Genomic DNA, 16,569 nt, shown 5'->3' with positions numbered 1-16,569 from the left:
ATGGACATTCTCGGAGATTTCACCCCGGCATCGGGGAACCGAAAGTATGTGGTCTTGGCGATCGACTACTTCACCAAGTGGGTTGAGGCTGAGCCCTTGGCAACCATCACCGAGAAGAGCATGGAGAAGTTCTTCCAGGATAAGGTCATCTACCGGTTCGGACTACCAAAAGTGCTCATCACAGATAATGGCACGCAATTCAACAACCCGGCCTTTCGAGAGTTCTGCAAGCACTTCTATATTGACTTTCGACCTGTCTCAGTAGCTCATCCACAAGCCAATGGGCAAGTAGAGGTGTCAAACCGAACACTACTTGCGGGGATCAAAAGAAGGTTGGATGAAGCCAAAGGTAGATGGATGGAAGAGCTGCTGAACGTCCTATGGGCATATCGGACAACCATGAGAACACCGACCGGGGAGAGTCCTTTTCGACTAACATATGGAACCGAAGCCCTCACTCCCGTCGAGGTCAAAGCGTCATCATACCGAGTGCTCAACTTCGATGAGAAGACCTACGAGGATGGGCTTAGAGCCAACCTCAACTTTCTCGACGAAGTCCGAGAGAATGACCTGCTTCGGAACACAACTTACAAACAGAAGACGGCAAAATACCACGACTCGAGGGTGAAGGAGTGACATTTTTGCCAAGGAGACCTCGTCCTCAGAAAGCTTAGCGTGTCCCAGCAAAGGCAGCAAGGAAAGTTGGCACCAAATTGGGAAGGCCCGTACATAGTCTCCTAGCAAATTCGCCCAGGAACGTATCGCTTGTAGACTTCGGGGGGCAAGAAGGTACCGAGGCCGTGGAACTCGGAAAATTTGAAGAAATTTTTTCAGTAGTCTTCTTAGATATCCTGCTCGGCACGGTCTATGACGAGCATATTTTGTACTCGGCTTCGGCCTCAACGTTGACGATTCAATAAAACAAAGTCTTTCTCCACTACTTGGCATACTTTCAAACTCCAAGCATGCCGAGTCATAAGACCAGTCCTCATAGACCTGGCCGACGTTAAAGACCGACCCTCATAGGTCGGCAACCAAGTCGTAAGACCGGTCCTCATAGATCTGGCCGACCTAAAAAAGACCGACCCTCATAGGTTGGCAGCCAAGTCGTAAGACCGGTCCTCATAGACCTGGCCGACGTCAAAGACCGACCCTCATAGGTCGGCAACCAAGTCGTAAGACCGGTCCTCATAGACTTGGCTGACCTCAAAGACCGACCCTTATAGGTCGGCTTAGTCAGAAGACCGACCCACATAGTTCGGCGACTAGACCACCAAGCACAAATTCTCGCCACAGCCGAGCCGAACGAAAGTTAAAAAGCAAGAAAAAATATCCAAAGCATTGTGCTCGGCTATAGAGTCAGCTCGGCCGCACAACCAATCGAGTGGTAGCCGGCCCGAGCTAACCGGGGAAAACGACAAGTTAATAAAGATGGACAACAACATGACCTTGGCCCATCGCAGACGTTTTATGACCCGGCAGTCAGGCCGACCTGACCGACCCAGCACAACGTAGCTAAAAAATAACTAAGTCCTGGAACTCGGCTAAGAGGTCGGGTCGGTAGATCGGCCATGGCACACAGACTATCAAGAACAACGCATGCAAGGAAAGAAAGGCAAATGAGCGCCGAGCCCAAACACTGACAATTCTTAAAAAGAAAGTTTTCTATTCATTAAAGGCCGACAGCCTGGCATGGTTACAAAAAGTGGGCATCTCGGCCCAGTACATACAAAAAAAAAAAAAAGGAGTTATCCAAATCCCCGCGCAGGGGGATGTGTACATTAAAAGAAGAAAAGGGAGCCTAGAGCTCGGCGGTGTGGAGGGGGTCCTTGGCAGTAGGGTCCTCGACCGTAACCTCCTTGACTGCGACATCCTTGGCGACCTCGTCCTGGGGAACGGTCACGGTCAGGCCGACCTGGTCGACCTCCACCCTAGCATCGTCTCCCAACTCCTCGACCACGGTGGTGGCGTCATCGTCAAATTGGGAAAGTTTGAGGGTGGGGTAGACGGCCTTTATCTCCTTCAAGAGGTTGGCCCGACCAGCCTCATAACCCTCGCCGTACGGCGGCTTCCTTATTTCATGGCACACCTCGGTGTATTCCTCCGACATGAGGTACTCGATAACAGCCTCGGCTCGAGTCCGTGCCAGGTCGTCTTTGGCCGCCTTTTTGGCTCGGTCGAGATGAGCCTTCAAGCCCTCGACCTCTTCCCCCCGCTTCGCCGCTGCCTCCTCCAAGCTCTTGACCTCGGCCTCGGCTTCCTCGAGTTTTGCCGCGGTCTCCCGACGCCTCAGGACGGCCTCGCGAGCGTCCTTGTTAGCCAACTCGACCTGAGCCTCAAGAGAGGAGTTCGCGGTCAGAAGCCGTTCGAATTGGAGGAGGGTCTCCACGGCCTTGGAAAACCCCTGAAAAAGACGACCGAACATTAGCAAGGCCGAGCACAACAGGTCGGACCACTCAATAAAAGCCGAATAGAAAGCTTACGATATTAAAGTCTTGGAACAGGGAGGAGAGGAGCTCGGGGTCAATCAACTTCTCGAGCATTTCCCTGTCCCGAGGAAGCCGACTTGCGTCAAGACATTCCTTTGCATACGCGGCCGACGTCAGGGCTGAGTCCCCTGGGAAGAGGCGCCAGTTCGGCCTCAGCGGGACATTATTGGCTGAGGCCCTCCCCAGGACGTACCGGGAGACGTCGGTCGACGAGGCCACGGGCGGAGGACCACCACCCGTCAGATTGACCGAGAGCTTCTGACGTTTGATGTCCCTCGGCGGGCTCAGCTCGTCCTTTCGACCCTTTGCTCTTCGAGAGGGGCTCGGAGGGGCTCTGCTCTTCTCGGCCTCGAGGCCGACCACCGTGTCAGCTGGGCCCAGCAGCGCAGCCTTGCCCTTCAACGTCTTGGAAGACTAGCCTCGAGACTTCTTCTCGGCGTTTTTTCTCCTCTCAGCGACGGTCTCGGCCCTAAGCCGAGCCGTGTCCATTGGGGGAATGTGACTGACCACTGCAAGAGAAACAGCATGTTAGAAATATGCCAAAAAAAAGAAAAGACCAAGTAAACAGATCGGCTCGGATGCCGCAGCCGACCACGGCAGATTGAAGACAGCTCAGCTCGGACTCCTACCACGGGTCATATGCCACCTTTGAAGGAACCCCTCGTCCAGGAGCTGGAGGACATCGAAAGGCTGATGCTGGTGGATCAGGTCGAGCGAGGTCAGCTCGTTCTCAGTCAGGGGCAAGGTCCTGTTAACGTAACCCAAGTGGATCAGCTTCCACTCGGCCCGGAAGGGGAAGTTCGGGATGGAAGCAAATAAGAACCGAGGCTTCCAGTTTTTATTTGAGGACGGCGTTCCGACCAGAAACTTGTGGCGGCTCAGCGCCGCGTTCTTCCCAGTGCGGCGGGTGAAATAATACCACCCCTTCTCCGGCGACTTCTTCAGGAAAAAGAGCCGAGAAAAAAGAGCCACGCTCGCAGCTCGGCCCATCTCACCGAAGAGGACGTGGAAGCCGTACACAGACAGCCATGAGTTCGGCACCAGCTGACCTGGAGACAGGTGGAAATGATCCAAGATCTGGTCCACCAGATCAAGCACGGGAAGCCTAAAGGCATACCTGAAGGGCATATTGTACAAAGTCACCTTGCCAGGACGAATGAAGCAGGCCATCTCCCCAGGGTTAGGATCTCTATGTCCTCGGTGATGGCGTAAGTCGCCCTGAGGCGTTGGAGGTCGGCATCAGTAACTGTGCTCTGGACGGTGTCGACAGTTCCTTCTTCAAGCTTGGGAACGTTAGCAGACGAGCCGACCCCATCTCGGGAAGAACCTTCCTCACCCGACTCCTTGTCATCGGTCGAAGATGATCCCGAGCCCTCGGCTCGGTCTTCAGGAATTGGCTGGGCCTCAAGGCCGGACTCCATGGGCAGGGGAAGCTCGGCGACGTCGGCCTGACGCGGCTCTACTACGGCGGGCTCGTCCGAGGTAGAGCCCAACAGGTCTATTGTGGGGGAGCGAGCAAGGAGCTCTTAGCTCGTACTCGCACCCTCAGCCGCCCCAGCGAACACCTCGCCCGCATGACTACTACCAACTGACATAATGGGCAGAGGGGACTTACTGATTGAAGAAGCTTCGGAGATGAGCTGAGCACGAACTAGAAAGCTGAGAACGCCGAGCACCGAATGAGCTGAAGAATCTGAGCTAGCCGAGCAGTCAAAAACTTGAAACAGTGAAGAATGAATGAAGAAGGGTCGCCTACTTATAGCCACTGAGCAGAGAAAATCCAACGGCCGAGAAGAACTCAACAAGATCTAACGGCCCAGATCAATGGACGATTCGACTTCTCGAGCGCAATTAAGGGGGCGGATGACGTGGCACTGCCCCAACTGTCAGGCCGTACAACGTCATATCGCCGACAGGATGAGCTCGGCTCGGTCGCAGGGAGAGGCAGCCGAGCAAGCCAGAGAATTTCACTCATCAGGGCTGAGCCGACCCCAGATGAGTGAGGGGGCCTGTGATAAGGCATGGAATCACCTCGCCAATCAGATGCTGCCACTTGGCCGAGCCGAGGTCAATCCGAGGACCGACCTGAACCGAGGGAAGTCGGGCCGACCCGGTCCCCGAGAGATCACATTTTCGAGCTGAGCACCGCTGCTCAGCCTACAAAGCACCCCCAAATCAGCCATTGACCCCGAGCTGACCTCATGCGAGTCAGCCGAGGCCGACCACTGTGGCCGAGCTCCGAGGCTGAGCCCTCCACAAAAGCCTTTGTAACGGCTCGCCGAGAATCGCAGAGCCACGTCAGCGCAATCCGAGAATCGCGAGATAAGGATCGAGCCACAATCCTACCGCGATACGGAATCACACTTAGATATGGACTCTTACCTAAACAAGAGTCCGACCCCGAAAATAACTCTCCCCTTCGCTCTACGCGAGAGAGCCTTCCAAGAGAAGAACTCCTACCATACTAGGACTCTCCCAACCGCCTCACCTCACTCTATAAATACTCAGGTATGGAGCTCAAACGCTCATATCACTTTTACTAAGCTGTTACGTTGTTGCACTGGAGACCTAACTTGAGCATCGGAGATTCCTAGGCCGGAGCCACACCGGCTCTCTTGCACTCACTCGGTTTTTTGTAGGCTCATCCGTGGGCGAACCGGGCGACGGAGGTTTTTACACGCAACAGACATGATCGCCATGGCAGGCAACGTGTTGATATATCAATCAGACACCCCTCCACTGACTTGGATCGCTGTGACACTGTGACAACTTTGATGTATACTAACTTGCTGCAATTTCAGTTTTCTTAAGGTTTCTGTGTGAGATTTCGGATCAGACCTTACTATTAGCAATCGGACTTATTCTTTTTTTTTTTTTGGATGAATGAAAATTTAATTACGAAGAAGGTAGAGGGAATATACAAGCCCAAGGGCCAGCAAAACTGAAGCTAGAAACTAGCTAGGGCGCAAAATGGATTGAGGAAGACCCCAGGAGACAACAATGAGCCTGTTCCTCGGGGTATCCTTTACATCAGCAAGGGGGAGGGAACTAATTTTAGATGAAACATCAAAAAAGATGGCCTTCCAAATCTTATCGAAAGAGCGGGAGTTGGACGTCCGTCTTCTAAGGTTACGCTCCATCCAGATGTGGGAGATAGTGACACAAAAGGCAATCTTGCCAACCGAATCACAAATCGAGTTGCCTCCGAATGTCATATCAATCCAAACCCATTCCCTGGAAAGGGAAAGAGGGCTTCGGCGACCAGGCCAACAGTGGCGAAGAACACGGGTCCAGAACACAGACATATTCTTAACCTTCCCACGGTTGCAAAATCTAATTTTTCTGATGTTTATGATAGAATCCTAATGCTATATGACTTGCTGGAATTCTCAGATCTGCTTCTATTCTCAATCTTAGTTTCTGATTTCTTGTTTCGGCTTAATATCTTACTGTAAATGCTTGATCTTCTTGTTATTTAATTTTCCTTTAATACTGTTCTGATTTCCATAATAAATCTGACTCGACTAGATTATTGCATTTATCTGAGTGTTTGATTTCAAGTTATTTGAGTTTCGCTGAATCTGGTCCTCTGTTTCTTCACTGCGGTTGTTTATTACTGTGTTTCTGATCCTAAACCTTTAGGCTTCTAAAACTTATTAGTCCCTCCCCTGACGAAAAGTAATGGAAGTGTTCTATTTTTTCTCAGGTTGACTAACAGGAAAAATCTTAACCTGCATATAAGAGGTGGCAATCCTTTGATTGAGCTGCCAACCTCTGGTTCTAGTATTGGAGAATGACCATGATCTCATGATTAGAAAAAGTAATACTGGGTGGGACATGGGAGCCTGACATAAAGTAATAACTAAAGCCCATAGCCAGGCTCCTTGTCTCCTTGCTAGCTCTGTCATCATTGACTGTTGAAAATTTTAAGAGAAGAAACAAAAAGCAGAATCTTTGAAAATGAGACACTTAGGGTGTGTATGACAACGTTAAAAAAAAACACTTCTTGTGTTTTTGTGCTTTTTTGGAACACATTTGGAACAGAAGATGTATGTGACGTCCGGTCTTTTTTTTTTTTTTTTTTTTTGCTTTTTTGGAAAGAACCAGGTGAAAAAACACATTTCTTGTTGTATTGAGAAACAGATTGAAAGTGGTGTTTTTGGAACAAAAACAAAAAAGGGTAACAAAAAAGACCCAACATAATAATTAAGAACTACTCTTGACTCTCTCCACCACCACCACTACTGCCTCCAATGCAACTTCAACCACCACCACCACTGCCACCAGAAGATATACTGTTAATGTGCATTCCGTACATGTTTCTGTTTTGTTAGTGACAGAAATATTTTTTCCCAGTTTTAACAGAAACACAAAAAAGTATTTCTGACTCAGAAATACTAATTTCGAACAGAAACGTTGACATACACACCCTTATCTAATGACAGTCTAGAACCAAATTAGAAAAATAGATTGGGTTCTTACCTTTACATTTTTCAGTTATCAAGTTGAAAAGCACCAATACCCACACCAGCTTACCCAACTATATTGTCGTTGGGCCAGAGAAGTGAGTCCCCCATCTGCTGATCAAGATGGGTCAAGATTTGTAACACAAAGATCAAGGGTTTATCAAATGGGTAGTTAATACAAAAGTCGACCTCGAACCAGGGAAACCAGCGGGAGATCGATTGCAGCCATGATCAACACGAAAAGGAACAAATTATATAACTAAAAATCTTTTTTTGTTGTTGTTTTCTATTACATATGAATGGAGTACATAAAAGAGAAGAAGAAAGGAGAAGAAGATAAAGACGAGAAGATAGAAGAGAAGGGGGTAGGGGAATGGCTTTCTCACCCACAGCTATCCCAGCTGTTGAAACATGGAATTTCTCCCATAACCGATGGCAACAAGCCTGAAAATTCTTTTCTCCAAATCTGTCTCTATTACAAGAGGGGCTGCCTATTTAATGGAATAGGTCAGCTTACAAAAGTAGAAACTTAAGAAATAGTGACTTCTAAAAGAAATAGCAACTTCTAAAAATAGAAATAGAAACCTAATAAATATAGAAACTAGACTTTATAGTTCAGCCAACAAGCAAGGAACAAAATTAGAAACTAAGTCTAATAAAAATAGAAACTTAAGTTTACTTTCTAAATCTGAAATTAGAAACTAACCTAAACTTCTAAATCCCCACACAGACAAAATTGACCCTTCTAAAAAGTCTTCACATGATCTGGTCTTGGGCCCCACAGGATCTTCTAATAATATTCCACCAAGGCAAAATAAGGGGTTGTGGCACTGTTCACGTGAACAGTAACGTGAACAGTGTTTTGTCCTCTTTTTCTTCATGTTTTGTCCTACATCAGTAGTTCTATAAAAAAAATACCTATTTGAGTGGGAATGCCCAGAAGCCAAACCAGCTTTACCGTCTTTCTCCTCATAAGACAAGAGGAGGAAAGTGAATCCCCTTCTGATTGAAGATGGTTGAAGATTTGTAACAGTAAGAAATCGAAATTGATTACATTGGTCTTAAATGAGATATTGGCTTCAATCTCTGCTTTAATGGTCCTTCAGACTGACGCTGTTGAGAGGTAAACAAAGATCAGTCATGTCAATCCAGGTGGTGGGAGATAAAAAAACAGACTCCCCATTGCATCATTTTCGTAATTGTGTAGATGATCACCATTATCCCTTATATATGTTTAATTCTAACTTGTTATGGGTTCACCTATAAATCTGATCAATGGATGGGTTTAGTTCTGCTCACTATTTCTCTTCCTGGCTTGACTTCCCCAACTTGTCATTATATGATAGACCCCGGCTAGCCCACCCCCTATTTACCTTGTCTTAGAGTTTGCAATCCGGGCAATAATGGGTTAAGTGGTTCCGAGTTTGAGCCTGAGCCTGATGGATTTGTTGAGGACTTTCGAACAATTGCTCCTAATGCTTTATATAAAGCATTTTAGCTCCATCTGGTTGGCAGTGAAGGGAAGGCAAATGAAATTAAAATGAAAATTAAATGGACAATTTTCTATGAATATGACATGCACGGTCCACCTAGGAAGGAGCTTCCTTAATGGCTCACCTCATCATGCTACATGGAAGGATGATGTGGCAATTCTAACCATTGGATAGAGAAAACATGGCCTGGATTTTCCACCCATCAAATTCATAGCTTAATTCAATCGAGTACCCTCCTTTCCATGTGTTAGCGTGCACCCTTTTGGTAATTCATGCATTAGTATGCATCCTTTTGGTAGCTTAGATTATTAAAGCTTTGTCAAAATTTGGGGCTCCATCTGAGCTGCCACCTAGCAGACAGATATTTGGGTTGCATGGGAAGCCCTTCCCAAATGGGCTGCTAGAAAGCATTGTCTGATCCATGGATCCTTGAGGGATATCAGTTTCTTGCAACTGGTTTGCCTTATCCAAACCTGTCCACGTTGGTGTCACCCGTGAACCATCGGGAGTCTGTAGCTGGTCTTAAATCCTTCCTTAGATGTCTAATACGAACAGACAGGGTTCGATGCAAATTCAAATCTAGGTCCTTGTTAGAAATTTTGGGTCAGGCTTGGTTTGGACAGTTAGTGATGCAGGCCCAGACCTCATTGCTGATTGAATCGAGGCTCAAGTTTAATACCCTAAGACCCTTAAAAGATCAGCATGCATCAAGGCCCCCACCAAGACAAAGGGAAATGGACCAGCCAAGTCTCAGCCCCCTTCCTCACGCATAGTGGAGGCTGACTCAGTCTTCTAGAAGGCCCCAACCAATTGCACTCTATGAAGATCTGGCTGATCTTCTTGTTAACTTCTTTCCTAATCTAGTTTTGGAAGCCCAATATTGAGCACTACAGATTTTGGAGAGTTGATCAGCAAAGGAGATTGATTATGTGCCAAGGAACCCCAACTGATTAGGGTTACCTTAGGCTTATTTTTCTTTCATTTTTGTTGTTTCATCCTCAGCTGTAGGATTATAGGGGTAGGGCTTGAGAATTAGCATTTTATTTTCAATTAATATGTATCAAACTTCACTGGGTTGGACAGATTTGAATTAATGAAATTATTGCTCAGTTGAGTACTTTGAACCTAGAAGAGTTTATCCCTTGAAACCTTGAAGAGTTTCACCACAGCCTAGAAGAATTGTAGCTTTTTCCCTTCTGCAATGTCCCCTTCCCTTGTGTTCTAGTCACTCAGTTGCATACCTTGAAGAGTGCATAATTGAACTCCCGATCCGACGCTTGCACCAAGGCTGCATCAGTTAGTCGTAGATTCGGTCTGAGACTAGCTAATCCAGACTCGACCCATTCTGGTATTTTGCCTCCTCATTTTTGGGTTGAAATTCATCAAGGAAGCAAAATCAGAATTCCCAAGTTGGCTTGGTCGCCTAGATTTAGGCTATATGCTTTGAACACAAGAAATGGATATAAAGAAAAAAAATAAAAAAATGATAAGACAAAAGTAATGATGAGTTTGTGTCTTTCTCTCTCTTTTTTTGTGTTTTCAATTTTTTTCTTTTCTTTTCTTGCATTCCAAACATAGCCTTAGTTATAAGCTGTGGCAGCATATTTTATTTTCTTCTTATTTGATCTGGTGGTGTGTTTTCCTTTTGACAGGCTGAGCTTCAATCAGAGCCATCAACAAAAAAACAACGACAGTAGATTCATCAAAGCTAAGTTTTTTGTTTATAGCAGATGTGCTATATCTTTGTTGATGGCATTCGGCAGAGCCATTGTTTATCTTGCTGAATCATCTGCCTTTCAATGTAAGCATGTGATCTTACCTAGTTGTAAATGTAACCTGTCAAACCAGGATTTGAGGCATCAATGACTCTAATCCGGATTAGGGGATGGACTCTCCCCTTGGACTGGTGATGCCTCTTTCTACTAATTTCCTCTTAGGGTCTGGGGTGGTTCTGTGTTTATGTGGTGACATGTCTTAGAAGCTTCTTACATATTTTACTTGGTTGTGGGGCCAAGGGAGCCTTCTTGTTGCGTAGACCAAATTGTAGTTTGATGGGTAATTGGTGGAACCATTTTCTTTTTCTTTTTAGTTTGATTTCCCCCCTTTTATGGGGAGTAGTGGGGTTAAGCTATCCTATGTTCTATGATGTTATGCTACAAAGATGCGATGTATTAATAGGCAGGGCTCTTTAAGTTTCTTTAATGCCTAATGGTTGATCTCTATTTCTGAATGAGGTATTCCAAGTTCTGCTAACTATTGGAGTTTTTGTTTGTAGATGGTTGTGTTCATCCTCATAGGTTCTAATCCAAGGAGCCAACTATAGTTGAGCATTGATTCAGATGATAATAACCATCCACTCTTAAAATCCTGCTGTAATTACCCCACAAATGCTTATGGTCGAGGGAGGAGGGGTAATGTGCTATGACATTTGAAATTACATGATACCTTCCCCCCCCCCCCCCCCCCTCTTTTCAATACACACACAAATTTGGGAGTAGGGAAGGAATTGGGATGAAAATAATGTGTCCATGTATGGTGATTGTATCCTATTCTTTATTTTCATACCCATAGATCATCATTTCAAGTGGAAACATTTTGATGGTTGTTTATTGAGGCCATGGACTTTTTGAATTTTGTTTGTTTCTCTTCCACAGATGTGATTACTCTTTACTCTTCTGTTCGATTGTGAAGAGTCCAAAAAGCTGTAAATTGGTTTGTTTTTACATTGTACTTGGTAATGGGTAATCCAGCTTGCAGATCAGATGTTTGTTCCTCTTCCACAGATGTGATTACTCTTTACTTTTCTGTTCGATTGTGAAGAGTCCAAAAAGCTGTAAATTGGTTTGTTTTTACATTGTACTTGGTAATGGGTAATCCAGCTTGCAGATCAGATGTTTGTTCCTCTTCCACAGATGTGATTACTCTTTACTCTTCTGTTCGAATGTGAAGAGTCCAAACAGCTGTAAATTGGTTTGTTTTTACATTGTACTTGGTAATGGGTAATCCAGCTTGCAGATCAGATTTCCATCAAGGCAACCGAACCTTACACCTTTATAGAAATCTAACTCCCCTACTTTGAGTGGAAGTCTTGATTCCTATTCGTCGTGGGAGTTGAAGCATGGAGATTGAGGATGTGATTCCCATAATATAGAGGTTGCGGTGCATTATGTGGACACAGATTTCGGCAACTCCCAATTTTATTCTCGTTAAGGATCCGACTGTGCTCCAATTGTATTCTCATTATGTGGACACAGATTTTATTCTCATTAAGGGTCTTTTATTTACCATTATTATATTTTTGGTTGGACATGTTAATACACAGTAGTCTTTAGTGCTCAAAATTCCATTCCGATGTTCCAATGATTGGCATGTTTATGAGGATCCAATGAAACTATTTGATGGATCTGGTTGTTAGATATGCTAGGAATATTACTGATGATCATCAGGCAATTGTAAGCTTTAATATTTTCTTATTTTCCTCTTGAAGGGAGGTGATGATATAGATGGTAAGTTTGCATAAAAAAATCCGGTTTGAACTTGTTGCTGATACATATGGAATGGAATCATTTATGCGACTGATCCTGTTCTAAAATCTTTGGAGCTGAACTTTTATCTAGGTATGAAGAACAGTCATGGTGGAAGCTGTCTTTGATAACTTAAATAAAAAATTTCTATTGATTGTTCTTGTACAGTCATGGTGTCTGATGGAGCGAAACCTTTAAGGATTTGGAACATCTGAGTTGGGCTGCAAGTGAATGATGTCTTACTAACATTAAGAATGTGGATTTTGGCTGCCAGTGAATGATGTCTTACTAACATTAAGAATAGGGATACAAGGGGGATTGTGGAGATTCTGTACAATTTCCGGCAGTGGAAGCTTTGCGCACACCCTCCAATCTGTTCTCATTAGATTCAATTTGGGTTGTAAGTTAGGCAAATCAATTCTTTGAAGACGGGCAATTTTTTTTTTGTCCTTTCAACATACACAAAAATTAGGATTAAAATCCTCTCAAATTTCTTACATGTACAGTTCAGAGGGTGGGATGTTGTCACCTGACAGGCGAAACATCCAATGGTCCGAGTTCAATTTAGTCAGTTTTTGACTTTCTTCTCAAGCTCGGACTGTTGGATGTCGTGCCCGTCAGGTGGCGACATCTCAACCCAGAAGAGGGGATTTTTTTTTCACAAAAAGTATGTATATAAAAGCTGTGGGGTTTTTTTTTTTTAAAAGAAATTGAGAATGCAAAGAACTTGATTAAACAAATGGTTTTCAACATTGCTCCCTTTTAAGGTTTTCAACTTGATTAAAAGCTCTGGGATTTTTTTTTTCTTTTAAAACAAAAGGTTTAATATGTTATTGGTGCTACCTTCTTTTCTTTCCTTTTTTTTTTTTTTTTTTTTTTTTTTGGTGATTGGTTTCTTATCTTTCTTCTTAATACATACAGATCCAAAAGTATTCAAGAGTTCAAAATTATCATTAAATAAGTTAAAAATTACATGATAAACCTCAAAACGGAGGCCAGAATTTTGATCAAAGTTGCCTTTACAAATAATTAAACATGAAATCCTTTATATAGCCTTTACGTTAACCTATCTCTCAATATTCTTTAAAAGCAAAATTGTGTTAAGATCCTTCTAATTAAGCATAACAACATTTCAGGTAGAATCACTTATAGGGAAGATTGGATTTCGAACAAAAGATTCAAACATGTCTTCAGGAGAAGAGAAACATTGGTATTCAGATCCAGTCCTAATCAAGGATGTCAAAATGGAACCGAAACCGAATATCGGAATTGAAATCGACTGTTTACGATTGAACCAAACTGCACCACAGAAAAATGATCCGGTTTTGATTTTATAGGTTCTCTTTCTGGTTTGGTTTTGATTTGCACCGCAAAACCGTGGTTCTAAACCGAATAAGAAACCGAAAAAACCGAATAGAAACGATACCTCTTACTTGAATACTAATCCATGCATAAATTGGATTAATTAATAATATAATAATTAATTTAATAAACATAATTATTGCATCATATCTGAAACATAAAATAAGTAAAATGTCATGGATTAACTATATATTATATTTGTTCAAGTATGAATTGAAAATTATGGATGATGTTAAAATGGATTAACAAAATCCTACTTTTTAATAGAAGAAATAGTTTTTTTTTTATCATGTCAAAGTGGAGATGAAAAAAAAAAAGGAAAAACATAGAATAGGAAAGAAAAAGAAGGGCGGGTGAAGATGAGAAGTTTTTTTTTTTATCACGAAGGCATGAGAAATATGATGAGAGAGGGAGACCGGGAGAGAATGGGGAAACATGAGAATATAAAGGCCTTGAAAATCGAGGTTGTCTTCATCACTATTTTTCAAAACGATACTACACAAACCGCATGTAAATTGATTGTGAATCGGATAACGAAAATCGAATAGAAATCGCTAAAACCAGACCACATGCAAAACGATTCTGATTCTGGTTGATTCCTATCTAGTTCGATTTTGATTTCACCTTATCAAAATGTAAACTGCAACGCAACCAAACCAAATAACCAGAACTGCATCGTTTGACACCCTTAGTCCTAATGGTTCAATCCTTTTAGAAAAGTCACACGAGGAAAAAATGTCATTCAGTTTCAACCTTTTTTTCACAAAAACAACAGTAGAGGTCAACATTTATGAATGGCATCAGTTTACTCTTGACAGCTAAAGCATCTACTAATACTTTCCATAGAAATACACATAATTTGTGTTTTAGAGTAATAAACTAAACAGCTTTTGTCCAGAAATATAACACCTTTTATTTGTCGATGATACTTTTAAGTTTTTTTCACACTTATAAGGGTGTCTTTGATATAATTTTTATTTTTTATTTTTGATTTAAAAACCGTTTTTGGTTGCATTCGGTATCGTTTATAGAGCCTGTATCTGTTTAAAAACGATTGAAAAAAACCAAAAATAAAAAAAAGACCGAAATCCGTTTATGATTTTGAGCCAAAAATCACTTTTGACCAATTATGCGGAACTTTAATGAGCATGTTCTCATAGGTCTCAAATTCGAAGGGTAAGCGTCGTTTACTTGTTTAATTAGAAATATCGACCCTCTTGCTCCAACTTTTTCTTCTTCCTGCGACCCCATCTGTCCAAGGAATCCTTCAGCTCTAACCCCAACCCATCATCATCATCGTCCTCATCCTCCAGCCCTAAGAAAACCGACTCTGACTATTTCCTCCGGATCTGGAACTTCGATATTGAAGGATCATTTCGAAGGTTAAGCAAGCGAGAGCCCATGGTGGTGTCGTTTCAGAGTGGGACTCACTCCAACGCACCGCATGCCAGACGACGGCAGGAAGAGCCTTGTGGAAGCATGTGATCCATGATCCACTTGCAGAGGTACTTGTTGGGGAGGCCTACCTGAAGAGTTTCCATGAGAAGATGACAAGAGACCGTCTCAACAATGCCCGCGAAATTTCTGGAGTCATTCTTGCTGTCCGAACCCTCTGGTTTGATTCAAAGTTTGAAGCAGATCTCAACTCTTTTAATGGTGAAGAGACCCAGGTTGTTCTACTAGGTGCAGGTTCGTAATTGCTCTGTTATATCCCCTCAACTGCATTCCACCATTTGAGAAGCCAGCACTAGTTTGTCTTGTATACAGAATCAACACGGCCCAGCTAAAGTTAGTTTCCACATGTAGCTTTGTTTCTTTCTGGCTAGACCTCATACCTACCTTTTTGAATTGATTTAGAACACAGAGCACCAAGTACTATATTAACGGTTCTACTGGAAGAGAACCGTTACAGCCAATATTGCCTTCCAATATTACCTTCCATTTATGTAGATTCCAATCACATCCTCTCCTTGATTCTTGTATTCAATCCCTTGATTTTATCTTTCCGTTTTTTTGTATAATTGAATCCCATAATCCAAGGATCATCTTGTATATATTTTACATTGGATAATGATAATAGATACACTGAAATATTCAAACTGAATTTCCATTCTTACATACTAAGCAACCACACCTTCCATATACTTGTTATCTGTTGATTTATTCTCCATAAACTTATTAACTAATATTTCCCTCTTCCCGACCTTGTTGAACCAAACCTCCTCCTATTGAGAATTTGGCTGGAGCCCTCCTTCTATTTTGGTTTGAAGGTAAGCGGGTTTCAGGGTCTTTTTGTTAGCTTTTCCAGCGATGTTGCAAGGATCCGAAGTGGGACTTTGAGATGTTCCTTTTTGTGTTGGGGTTTTTTTTTTTAATTTCTCTGCACAGATTTGCCATGGAGGTAGTTTTCCTTCACCGAGGATGAATGAGTGTTAATAAAAATGAGATCTTGGGTGAAAATGAACAGTTCTAATTCAATTTTGATTTGCAGAAACCCTTCGGATCTGGATCTTAGGGGATTAAATCGCATATGGATGAGTGATCTAAACACAAAATCCCAAAATGAAATAAGGAAAATCCAAAGAGATTGATACCCAACAACTCGGTTCTGAGTTTATGCTTTGAGAAGGAAAATGGGTAAAAGTGGCATCTCTCCACCCACCCACTTCAAAAAACTATTATGCACATAGGAATGCCAAACATATTTCTTTGTCTACAATCTAATCTCTGTAGTGGTTACCAAACGATTTTTATGTTTTGACCAAAAATGGTCTTCACAAATGATTTTTATTAAATAGGCAAAAATCAAAATGGGGTTCTCTTTAGTAAAAAAGTCTCTCAAGATTTCAAGTTGTATAAGGTGTTAGGATATCATATATTCAAGCCTCTTCTCTATTTTTGGGTACCCCAGTTTGTCTTGTTCGATCCAAGCTACAATCCCTTTCCTCTTTGATTAATGGGATCAAAGGTAGATCAGCTGGTTGGAAGGCCCCCCGTCTTATCTCAAGCAGGTCGTACTATTTTAATCAAATATGCTCTTCAATCTTTTCCCATCTTCTTAATGTCTTCCTTTCTTTTTCCAGTTAAATTTTATAAGCAATTAGATTCTATATCTTTTTTTTTTCCTGGTATGGGAAAGGTTTGGGTGAGATAAAAATTCACACCAATTTCGTGGACTTCTTTTTGTAAATCTATGAAGGTTGGAGGCTTAGGCTTCAAGCCTAGTATGGAGTTG

The 16,569-nt window shown here is 42.9% G+C and overlaps 1 protein-coding gene across 5 annotated transcripts in view; it reads left to right on the top strand.

Moving 5' to 3' along the window:
* The window catches only part of LOC122655968 (protein FAR1-RELATED SEQUENCE 3-like), a 68,342-nt gene extending 56,707 nt beyond the window's left edge, over nucleotides 1–11,635 (top strand). For 2 of the 5 annotated variants that reach the window (XM_043850367.1, XM_043850368.1), the window contains exon 6: nucleotides 10,101–10,594. In XM_043850367.1, coding sequence (XP_043706302.1) covers nucleotides 10,101–10,145 — 45 coding nt within the window. In that variant the 3' untranslated portion in view covers nucleotides 10,146–10,594. Of the gene's footprint in view, nucleotides 1–10,100; nucleotides 10,595–10,723; nucleotides 10,897–11,102; nucleotides 11,213–11,360 lie in introns of those variants that run through there. The other 3 variants (XR_006332026.1, XR_006332025.1, XR_006332024.1) reach the window with 3 other exon arrangements.
* The last annotated feature ends 4,934 nt before the right edge of the window (nucleotides 11,636–16,569 follow it).

The sequence above is a fragment of the Telopea speciosissima genome, chromosome 3, assembly GCF_018873765.1.
Source record: "Telopea speciosissima isolate NSW1024214 ecotype Mountain lineage chromosome 3, Tspe_v1, whole genome shotgun sequence".
Lineage (NCBI taxonomy): Eukaryota > Viridiplantae > Streptophyta > Magnoliopsida > Proteales > Proteaceae > Telopea > Telopea speciosissima.
The sequence above is the reverse complement of the archived record's forward strand: the minus strand, read 5'-3'. Positions and strand labels throughout refer to the sequence as shown.